At 38.5% G+C, this 12263-nt stretch overlaps 1 protein-coding gene across 2 annotated transcripts in view; it reads left to right on the top strand.

Annotated features, from left to right (window-relative positions):
- Positions 1-888: 888 nt before the first annotated feature.
- Positions 889-12263, top strand: part of LOC143116577 (Fc receptor-like protein 5) — a 45445-nt gene continuing 34070 nt past the window's right edge. The window contains exon 1 of one of the 2 annotated variants that reach the window (XM_076277754.1): positions 889-988. In XM_076277754.1, coding sequence (XP_076133869.1) covers positions 949-988 — 40 coding nt within the window. In that variant the 5' untranslated portion in view covers positions 889-948. The remainder of the gene's footprint in view (positions 989-12263) is intronic. The other variant, XM_076277755.1, reaches the window with a different exon arrangement.

Raw genomic sequence — 12263 nt, 5'->3', positions numbered from 1 at the left:
CCAAGATGATACCTTTTTCTGTAACTTTCAAACAGTGGAATTTTTTGCCATCTTCCTTCTTACCATCTTACCATCCTCCATAATGTGCGTGGGGGCAAGATAACCTTGGGTCTTTGTCCAAGCATGTTTGTCACATTTCCAGTTGATTACAACCTGTTAATCATTGTTTTAACTGTAAATATAGGCATTTTCAACAACGTTTTTATAGACATCCCCTGACTTACAAATGTCAACACGCTTTGCTTTTATTTAGATTTAGTGTATTCTCTTGTCTTTCCAATGTTGAAAAATGACTAGAGGATTTAGCCTCTGTGTCACTTTATTTTCATACCTTAGTGAAAAAGAAAGTCATTAACTACTTCTGAAAGTTCAAAGACACTCTATTAATTTAAATAAGTTGAAATTAGATAGGAAAATGCTTCTGTTAGGTTTTGTATATAAGACTTTTCTAGGGGTGCCAATATTTGTGAGCAACATGTTTTTGTTAAAAATATTTATTTCTTTATGAGATTTTCCTTTTTCTCAGAATACAATGAATACAAGGGCTGTTTGGAACTGTTGAAGCATGAATGAACCACGTGACCGCATGGTGGAGTGTCGCAACTCTCTCTTTCTATGGCTCTGGTTGTGGTATAGTGGAAGGCATGAAAACCTCACAACTGTAGTCAAAAAAATAAAACTTAAATGAACAATAGCTATGTTTTACAGTGAGTATAAATGTCTGTAAAGTAAAGTTTGATACCAAATATGATAAAATGTTGGCTATAAATGGCTATAGTTGCACTCAAATAATTCATTTTGAAACTTGGGCTGAGATAGCTGGGGTGAGCTCTTTTATCTGTGTCCTACCCATGTGCAGATGCACACATAATCTCTATCTCTTTTGGACATGCACGCAAAGTGAAGAAGCAGCCACATGCTTGCCACCGTGAGTTAGATTGACTCGACATGAAGGAAAGAGAAGGACTCTGGTTGTTGATTGCAATTTGTGAGTTTTGAGGTCTACAAATTTACATAAGATTTTAATTCATTGATGGAATATAACGGTAACACTTTACAGATTGGTAATAAGTAAAAGCCCAGAAATTACAATAGTTTCTAAGTTGTTTTTAAAACAATAATTCACCATTTGTTGTGGTAACAAGTCTGTAAGATATGGTAATATCTCGAAGTTCAGATGGAATCACTTTAAAGTAAGGTTGACATATCCTAATTGTTTCATTGAAATATAATAGTGAGGTTTTAAATGTAGTAATGATGACATAACACAACATTCTGCCTGGTGCTGTAGGTGAAATCACTAGGTCTGGACCCGCTGTTAATGTGTATTCTGTTTTTTTTCAGTGCCCTGATGAAGTTCTTTTAAATTAGAATAATCTCTTTACCAATCTGACTCCAATTTTACTATAAAGGTTTGCCACTAGATATAAAAAACAGATTCACTTACAGGAAGCCAATAACCCCAGAAGACCAATACTACATTTAACAGTTAACATGACAATGCATTGCAATGCCAGGAATAATCACACTTTACAACCAATCAACCAATCAGAAACACAAACAAACCTGTAATCTAATCAAGAATAAAGCATTAATATGCCATACAACAACCAATCCAAAAATATACGACAAGTTAAAATACACACATAAGATGTGGGGGCTTTGAGAAGCACATCAACTCAAAGAGGCAAGTCTTTGTCACTTTCCTTATCCAAAAGTATCCAAACAGAACAAAAACACTCTTAAATTATATCATAAATAGGCCTATAATTTAAAAAGTACCAACCAAAAGTCATATTTTCATTCGGTTTTGTCTTTTATTTATACAAAAAAGGAGGTTTTATCACTGAAAACAATTATTTTTGAAAACTCCCTGCTCCAAAGTGGATATGTGGGAAAACTCCACAGTCAGCTAGTTGGTAAGCTATAAGATAATGGTTTTACATGGGAGGTTATGGGAGCCTTTAAGTGTTATCTGAGCTAAATTTGTCCTCTTCACTGAGGTATTGGAAGTGAATTAGGTTGGTAACAGCGGTGTCAAAAGTATCACATTCATTACTCAGGTAGAAGTATAGATACTAGGGTTAAAAAAGTTGAAGTGTCAACTTAAGCTTTTTACTCATGTAAAAGTGTAATAATATCTACTTAAAATATAAAAGTAAAAGCAATGTAAGGAAAACAAATGTCATTATGGACAAAAGCATAGGTCGCGCCTCAGGGGCCTATAGTGCACTATAAAAATTTGGGATGCATTAGGCTACCTGTTTCAGTCGCATATAAGATAAGATGAACCCTTTAATGTCTCTAACATAGAGAAATTTGTCTTGAGCATCGAGATAGTGTGGTTACACAAATTACATTGACATGGAAGCATACATTGACACAGAAGGTGGACTAACACCAATAACACAAGACATAAAAACATACAGTATAGGCTAACCTCACATCCACACATCCACAGTCACCCCCCCCCCCCCAACACACACACACACACTAACAATCACACCAAACCATGTCTTGGCATGTACCTAGCCATAGCAACATTGCAAATTTACCATTAGTACGTTCTTAAGTTACTACAATATTTTGTCAATAATTGACTGATAATAACAAACTCTCAGCTTACGTCAATAAGCTTTTTCAAATTAGACAGTGAGTTTTTGAATGCCATTAGCTTGTGGTACTTGGGTGTGCAGAGCTTGCAGGGCATTCGAAAGGAATTGTTTTTGCATCCAACCATCTCGAAAAATTCTTCCTGGGATGTACAAGGTTTGGCTGGTCTTCCTGGCTACCAACCTCCTTGCTGGTGCTTGGTTGGGACATTTCACTTGAGTTCTCTTGGGTCTCTGCCAAGGACATCTTCGTACTTGGCTACATCTGCTATGTCCTTGCTGGAGTGTGACATGATTTGTGTCATGTGCAGGTGCGATGGATCACGTACAAACCAATAGGTATATTTTTATACTTCTCATCCAACCACAATCAAATTCACTCTATCCAGATGACATGGATGGGGCAGCCGTGGCCTACTGGTTAACGCTTCGGACTTGTTACTGGAAGGTTGCCGGTTCGAACCCCGACCAGTAGGCACGGCTGAAGTGCTCCCCGAGCGCCGCTGTTGTTGCAGGCAGGTCACTGCGCCGGGATTAGTGTGTGCTTCACCTCACTGTGTGTTCACTGTGTGCTGAGTGTGTTTCACTAATTCACGGATTGGTATAAATGCAGAGACCAAACCTCCCCTTACGGATCAAAAGAGTATATACATTTTTTGGGTTTTTTTTTTTAACAATGACAAGCCAGAATGAAAACAAGAAATAGGAGTAACGAGGCTATTTTTAACATGTAAGGAGTAGAAAGTACACATAATTGTGTGAAAATGTAAGTAAAAAGTAGAAGTAAAAAGTCTGCTGAAAAATAATTATTCCAGTAAAGTATAGATACCTAAAATTTCTTCACAAAGTATTTGTACTTCATTACTTGACACCTCTGGTTGGTAATGTATGTAGTTTCGGCATTGGTTTTATATTGGACGTTGGATATTCGACACATTCGAAAAATATATTTAGCACTGACTACGAAGGACGAATTTCAATCAAACCAAGTTTGATGTGTTTATACAAGACCTGCCTATATAACACAAAGCTTCTAGTAGTGGCACAATTTCGTTTCAGTATGTCCTTATAGATAATTATACTACTTCTTCATGTGTGCCATTATTAAACGTTTTTCTGACTCGCATCAATATGTCATTTCCACCATTATCCACCTCATTCATGCCGTATCTTACTCACGAGACCCAGCTGACCGTTGCCTTTTATTCAGTTGACAATCTTTGGAGACTCCACTTCAACAGGACTATGAAAAACTATGGATGGCTCTATATCACTTTCACATTCTGAATAACAGGATAACGCTATGGAAGATGGATGAGGATAACGGATGACTGTCAAAAAGCTTTTTGCTTCCACACAGCACACATGTCTGCTAATCTAATCACGCATGGCACATTCACAGAACTACAGGCCAGTCCCGGCCCTGTCATTGCAAGCGTCTCATGCTTGATCACCCTCAAGCACACTGTGGATTTTTTTAATTTAATTTATATAGTATATTTAGTATTTAGTTTTGTTATTTTTCTTATCTTCTACTGTCTCTATTGTACAGTAGAGTTTAGTTCTATGTCTATACTTATATATTTACCATTTTTGCTGTAAGTGCATGTTGTGTGTGATGTCTGTATGCTACTGAGACCTTTGAATTTCCCCTTAGGGATCAATAAAGTATCTATTTATCTATCTATCTATCTATTCTGTGACTGAACAATTTTTACATGCGCAGAACAGGATATTACTAGCCTGGAAAATCCAGACCCTGGTAATCAAGAAAGATTAAGGGTCTGGCCGCGAACAATGTCATGGCCCAACTCGAGGGGCGGCACCAAGCATGCATTTGAAAATCTCACTGCACGCAATTGGAAAACACTAGACCCAAGCCCTGGCTGATCTTGATGATTTCTGCTTTCATCAGGTCTTCTACTGTGATAGCAGTCTTTGTTGAATGTTGAATGTTCATCTTGTCTATTCTGTTTGACTGTTTATTTTTCATTGTAATTTCTCTGTGAACGTTCTTTCTTTCTCCTATAACATTGTAGAAGCAGCTCTTTGAGTTTGAGAATCCACGCCACAGCCTTTTTCAATCTGTACCAGCTGGAGTAGTGATCGATCAGCTTGTTCACAGCATTCACATCTTCGGCTGCGTATGTGAGATATACCGCAGCTGTGAATCTCACCTCATTGTCATCTTCTTCAACCTTTGTTTCGTCAGGTCTTCTTGGCTAGTTGCTTTTATTTTATTTCTGGTTGTTTCAGGAAGGCTGGACCATGTAACCAGCTCAGATTCTTCATGAACTTAGTTGGCATAAGCCCCCTGGATGCACAGTCGGCAGGAATAGTTGTTAAGTTATCATATTTCCATTGCTGTAGCCTGGTTGACTCTCTGATGATGGTGATACGATTAGCAACAAAAGTTTTGAAGCGTATCTATTCATTCTCTATGTATTTCAATACAGTTGTACTGTCGGTCCAGAACGTTGAGTCAAGCAGATCCATCTGTAGCTCTTTCTTTAACATCTTGTCTGTGTTCACCAGCAACCACTGCCGAAGTCAATTCTATGCATGGAATTGTGGTCTGCTTCAGTGGGGCCACGCGTGCCTTTCCCATCATGAATGCACAGTGAACACGTTCAGCTTTACTTATCAATCTCAGGTAAGAGATTGTTCCATATCCACTTTCGCTTCCATCAGAGAAGTGATGGAGCTGCGCAGTTGCAACAGGTCCGAAATCTGATGGTCTCACGCATCTGGGTACAACTACGTCTGACAGCTGGTCTAGGTCTTGTAACCAGGTGTTCCATTTTTGGCCTTCTTTGCACAGCTGTTGCATGAGCATCTTTGTGGGAAGAATTTCAGGTGCAAGGAATCCCAGCGGATCAAAGATTGAGCTGACTGAGAGAATTCCTTGTCTCGTGATTGGTTTGTCTTTAACATTGAACTTGCACAAGTCCAATTCTGTAAACCATAGCACACCTAAAGCCCTTTCCATGGGTAGCACATAGGTCAAGTCCAAGTCTCTGATATCCTTGGCTCTCTCTCAGTCTGGAACAGAGGCAAGCAAGGCACGGTTGTTACTTGTCCATTTTGTCAGATGAAATCCTCCACTAGCACACAATGCTGTGGGGTCTCTGCACAAATGCTGCTTGAGCTTCATTGGCAATTGATGTCAAACAGTCGTCGACGTCTCAGGTGACGACTTACAGTGATTCTCCCCCGCTGTTCTTCGAAGTGCGCGTAATTTGGACAGCTAGGAGAGGATGTCGCACCGAAGATGTGAACAACCATCTTGTATTCAGCGATGTTCTGACTAACGTCAACTCCTGGCCACCACAGGAAGCGCAGTAGGTCAGTGTCATCTTCAGGAACCCTCACTTGATAATACAGTGCGTCTACTTCAGCAATCATAGTGACTGGTTCTTGTCTGAAACACGTCAACACTCCCACAAGTGAGTTAATCAAATCTGGTCCCTGTAGAAGCTCACTATTTAATGAGACTCCTTGGTAGCTGGCAGCACACTACGCAAAGCTTCTTCTTTTGAGGATGGTATACCCCGTGGTGAGGAATATACCACACTTTTCCATCCTTACAGTTCAGCAGTGTCACTGGAACTTTAGCTGCATAATGTTTTGTTCAACAGGTCGTTCATGAATGACGTATATTAGGAAGGTTTAATGTATGCTGTAACACAGCACTTTGGTTGTTTGGCATCTGGACACTAGACTTCTACATTGGAAGACCTATGCAGTAATGTCCATCCACATGATGTTCTGAACTTGACACAGACTCCATGAAGTAGTGATCCTCTTGTGACATTTCTGACTTGTCATCACAATTGCATCATGAAGTCATGATTGTATTGTTGTACGAGTAGTTGTTCCACGTTGTCAATGACAGTCCTGTTAACTCATTGAGTGCCTTTTCCTTCCCATGCATTGAGTGCCATTAGCTTTTTTTTTATTATTACGAAACTAAACACTCTAACACACCTTATATGTGATTTTGGGAACTATGTGATGAATGGAAATGAAATATATGACGATCGAAAACTCATGAAAACGCACAATCTGGACATTTTATCTGGACATTTTATCATAACTCGGTTGCCGCTTTGGGTCGAATCATTGACGCATGCACGTCAGCTCAAAACCAGGCCATTTTCGTGGGTCCATCACTAGGTGGCAGTCTCCCCAGGTCTCATAGGTCACTTCCCGGAAACTTTACAGGCAACACTTCATATTTCATGAAAGATGTTATATCTCCATTTCTAAAAAAACAGCGATTTTGATGAAAATTAGCCACTGTTTAGCTTGCGATTTCTCAGGAACAGAAGTGGGTAGAAATACACGGTTTGCACCCACTGAGAGCTTAAAGTCTCACCTTTCAAACGAGCCATTGTATGTGTTCATAGCTATAACACAGAATATGCTGTGGCTGTACAAAAATAATAAACAATGGTCTAGATCAGTGGTTCTCAAATTGGGGGTACGCGTACCCCTGGGGGTACGTGAAGGCACTCCAGGGGGTACGTGAGATTTAACCCTTAGAAACGATTGACGCAAAGTGCGTCAAAAAACACACCTTCCTTCTCTGTTACATTGCTCCGCAACTGTTCATAGCAGCGAGAAGCCTTTATTGTGTGACAGAGCAGAAGTGGGGCTTTCCAACGAGACCACGCACTTGTCTGTACGTTAAAGTATGAAGATTTTAAAAAATCATGAAATTAAATCAAATTGCATCATATTTACAGTCTCTGCGGTACCTGCGCACCCATTACTCTCGTTTGAATTACTCGCGAACCCGTGAAAGCATGGATATGGCAAGCATATCAGATGAAAGATGAGACACAGAGCTCGAGCACAGGTCGATCCTTCTGGCTTATGAAAACAGACGAAGTGACTGCAAAATAATAACGTCATGTACAAAAAACAACTTTACACCCATTACTCTCGTTTGAATTACTCGCGAACCCGTGAACGCATAGATATGCCACGCATGTCAGATGAAAGAGGAGACAGAGATCTATCATTTGATACCAGGTACATCCTTCTGGGTTATAAAACAGACGAAGTGACAGCAAAATAATAACTTCATATAGCTCGACTTACCTCACATTTTTGTCTGTTTTTGTGGCAAAGCATGTTTATAATCCAACGCTATTGTGTGTTTCTCTAGTCTATGGCAAAGAATGTTCATAATCCGGTTTTGAGATCCTAGCTAATTCCTGCATGGCATTCAATTCAAGGCTCACATTGCATTCCAATTTGTTCGACAAAGAAACACCTTTTTTGCCTTTACTTTGTTCATGGCAACGCAGTAAAAAGTTGTAGAGAATCATGAGTGCAGACAGGCTGAGGCACACACACGTAAACTCGGGTCAAGTCAGGTCAAATCAGTTCGTGTTCCAGATATGGAGCGCAGAAAGGTAATTTTTAATCACTAAATAAAAAAATGGCATTTATTTCTGTAAGGCGCACACCACGTCTGTAAATTGCTCAGCCACAGAGAATCCCTCCACCGTGGCAATGATATTGCCAGATTCAGGACAGTCTGTCATACACACACATGAAATGCATGTAGAGCTATGAGCTTGCTGTGGTGAGATACATGTCAAAATATAAGATTTTTTATAATACGCTTTTTATATTTTAATTCTTTAAAAATCTAAATAAAATCAATGCTAGTACTAATACATGAAATGGTGGCAGATCTGGATAGCCTAGACTCTGCCGGAAAAAAGCAATATATAATATGTGTGTGTGGCACTACAATGACCAGAATAAATCCTTATGAATAAAGGTAGTGAAAATGCCCTAAAAAACTAAGGGTTAAAATATACATATATTTAAAAAGTAGAATCCATGCAAAAATACTTAAAAAACAATAATTTAATAAATCTTTCAGGAAAATACAAGTTGTATGTGTATGTGTTTATTAGTTCCAAAGTTTAATAAATTAGACACTGATGGCACAGTGCTCTTTTTTAAGTCTTTTTTTCTCAACTAAAAGTGCTTTGCGCTGGTTAGGGGGTACTTGGCTGAAAAAATATTTCACAGGGGGTACATCACTGAAAAAAGGTTGAGAACCACTGGTCTAGATTGCTGGCACTCTAGGACAAAGCTTCCGAAAACAGCTTGGCATTCAATGAGTTAACAGCACATGGTTGTGTGTTGTCATCAGTGTTCATGTCTTTTTCCCTAAGTTGTCCGTTCAGAATCCATCCATGTGCTTCTCCCTGGACACAGGAATTAGTGATGGATTTTAGCGTTCGTTGCCATGGGAGTTCGCGTTGTTCAGTTCGCCAAGATGATTCGTTCTTCTGATTCGTTCACCAGTTCGTTCAGTCACATGTTCTGCACAATGTTGTTTGGCAGCGAGTCACGAACTTTCAAATTATAGTTCATGGTCACGTTCACAACGGTGAACACAAGGTCATGGTAGTGGTCAAAACATAATAATATTAACATAATAATATGTCATAAACACTATATAAATGAAAAAAGGCTTCAACCCCCTAACGAGAACTACATGATAGAGAGATAGATATAGATAGATAGATAGATAGATAGATAGATAGATAGATATATAGATACTTTATTGATCCCCCAGGGGAAATTAAAGGTCTCAGCATACAGACATCACACACAACATGCACTTACAGCAGAAAAAGTAATATAAGTGTATAAATATAAAAAAAACTCCACTGCACAATAGAGACAGTAGATCCCATTATCCGATTGAGATCAATATGTTGATATTGATCTCAATGGTGCATTTTCAATGGTGCATTTTGCCCATGTTCAGGGTGAAAAGTAAAAAAGAAAGATTTGCATAAGACAAGTCAAATTGGTGTTTTTAAAAAGAATGGATCATGGAGAACTAGAATGTAATGCCAGAGGAATTACAATAGTGGATGGAAAGCTGCTAAAGTTGGTGGGGAAATTCCTGGAAAAAAAACATACAAACCCTCGTGCCAAAAGACCTTGTGTGTCAAGGCGTTCTTGAGATATAATACTCAAGGTGTTTTTGACCTTGACATTTGACCTTCAACATCAATTCACTTCATCTTTGAATCCATACAAATACTCATACCAAATTTCAGGCATGTATGTCAAGGCATTCTTGAGATATTGAACTCAGAGTGTTCATTGACTTGACCTTTGACCTCCAACATCAACTCACTTAATCTTTGAGTCCATACAAACACTTGTACCAAATTTGAAGCATATACGTCAAACCGTTCTGGAGATATAATGCGCAAAGCATGAGATATGGCTGTGACTTTTATTTTGACACACAGGAAACACTTAAACAGGATGTGTAGTTTTAGGGAGCACCAGATTGTATGCATTAGAAGCTGAGAATTCACAGGTGACACCTGTGCTAGTGTTCTAATAGACCTCTGAAGTTCGCCTACAAAAAAGCTGCCATCTTTGACATCCGGTATCTGGCGATTTTTCCTATGGGAAAATAACATGGGGATTTTGAATTATCGTACCTGTTAAACTCTTGCGGGGATGAAAAAGTCTGAAATGCAGACATTTTCCTGAACACACTTTTGTCCTCTGCCTTTGAGTGGATACTGTGATCTCCGGTACGTGAAGGCGGCACACTTAGATTTTTGCTACTCCAGAGCTAACTTGCAATGCAACTTGCAATAGGTAGTTAGCTTCAATTAACAACCGGATCTCCTTATATGGGCAAAGATGGCCGTTTTGGTTCTTTTTTGTAGGCAAACTTCAGAGGTCTATTAGCCCGGGAACTACTCTGGGAGCTTAACAAGCGCAGCTGGCTTTAGGCCATTATGACATCACAGCCATTCAAGTCTATGGGGAAAAATGAGCTTTTTACCATTTTTAATCCCCTATTTCTCAAAAAGTATAAACTTTTAAGAAAATCTGAAAAAGTCACTCTGTTGTCCAACTCCAGACCTACAAAACCGTTATTTCAACATGTCTGTACATTAAGCGGTTAGAGTTGCATTAATTCTTGAAAAGGTAAAAAGAAAAAAAGGTTATAATAATAACTAGAAAAGCATTTCCTGAAGGAAATACAGTGCATGAAAATGCAAAAATATGATGTAAAATATCATACAGAGTAAAAACAAACTATATTGGTTGCTAAGTAGATGAGGTTTAATATAGTTGGAATAACTGAACAGTTAAATAGGTGGATAGTTTAAATGGTTAAATTATTTAGGTAGATAGTTGACGATAACTGACAGTTGGAATGGCTCTAATGTTTGCTAGCAGTTATGCTAACTATGTTAACAAAGATAATAATGTTAACCAAGTTACTATGCTAACTAGCATGCTAACAATGTTAAAATGCTAACTATGCTAACCATGTTACTTAGCTAACTTAGCTAATCATTTTTAGCAGTTTTGCTAAAAATGTTAACTAGCATGTTAACATGTTAGCATGCTAACTATGCTAACCAAGTGACTTAGCTAACTTCGCTAATAATTTTTAGCAGTTTTGCTAAAAATGTTAACAATGCTAACAATGTTAGCAATGCTAACTATGCTAACCATGTTACTTAGCTAACTTAGCTTATCATTTTTAGCAGTATCAAAATACAGCTGCTTTGTAATAGTGCTGTTGTCCAAGATGTTGAAGAAGTTTGTTCAGGGTCCTTTTGTCTGATATTGAAGTGATGCACTCCAGTTCGGCTGTACGGACAAATAGAAATGCTGATTTGCGAACAAGATGAAAATGAACGTTTTGCAGCAGTAGTGTGTGTGTGTGTGTGTGTGGGGGGGGGGGGTAGGTTGTGAAGCCACTATTGGTTAAAAGTGCACATAATCATGAAGTTAGAGCTATTTTTATGTTTTGAACTACTACCATGGTCATGTAAAATCAACCACTAATATAGAGCTAGCAAGCTACAAACAATAGGCCAGGAGCCAGGTCCAATCCTCAGGATGTTTTTTGCTACCTTTTTCACTATTATTTCCTATTATCTTATACCTTGGGCAATCACAAGTTGATAATGACCACCCTGTGAAAATATAGCCCTTGCGGTCCATACTCACACACAGGATGAGCAGCTAGGACTCACTGAGGTGAAGTGATGATGGGGTGAAGACACAGCAAGCAAACATGGATTTTGGTGGAGAGTGCAGATTTACACTGCGTTCCAAATTATTATGCAAATTACATTTTTTTTTCCAGATTTTACTAAATAGCTGATGCAAATGACAGTCAGTATCATTTTCAAGTCATCAACCGTCAGAGTATAATTCGAATTTTACTGAACAAACCAATGATAACAGTATTTTTTTCAAAAATAAAATCAGAATGCACTGTTCCAAATTATTATGCACAACAGAGTTTCAAGACATTTTATAGTTTGTAAAGAACCCAAAATGGTCTTTTGTTGAATTTGCAGAAAGTGGCGTAGCCAGAAATGTTCAAATGGGTGGGCACAGAAAAAAAACGGGTGGCAAAGCCAATTTTATTGAACATAAGATAGGCCTACATTAAATGTTTTTTGTAGACATAAAAGTGTAATATATTGAACGCATTTGATCACAGCTGACAAATTGCACAGAAACATTTTCAACCGGAGCAAAACGATGCATGAATGTAGCTGTCAGGGCACACAGACTCAGGAAACAAGGTTAGGATCAATCAAGTCGTTTTAATTTATA

This window comes from Alosa pseudoharengus, unplaced genomic scaffold (genome assembly GCF_046254945.1).
Source record: "Alosa pseudoharengus isolate Yale_2024_CS ecotype anadromous, Long Island Sound unplaced genomic scaffold, YU_APseudo_1.1 YU_APseudo_1.1_scf_11, whole genome shotgun sequence".
Taxonomy (NCBI): Eukaryota; Metazoa; Chordata; class Actinopteri; order Clupeiformes; family Clupeidae; genus Alosa; species Alosa pseudoharengus.
Note: the sequence above shows the minus strand (reverse complement) of the source record. Positions and strands in the feature narration are given on the sequence as shown.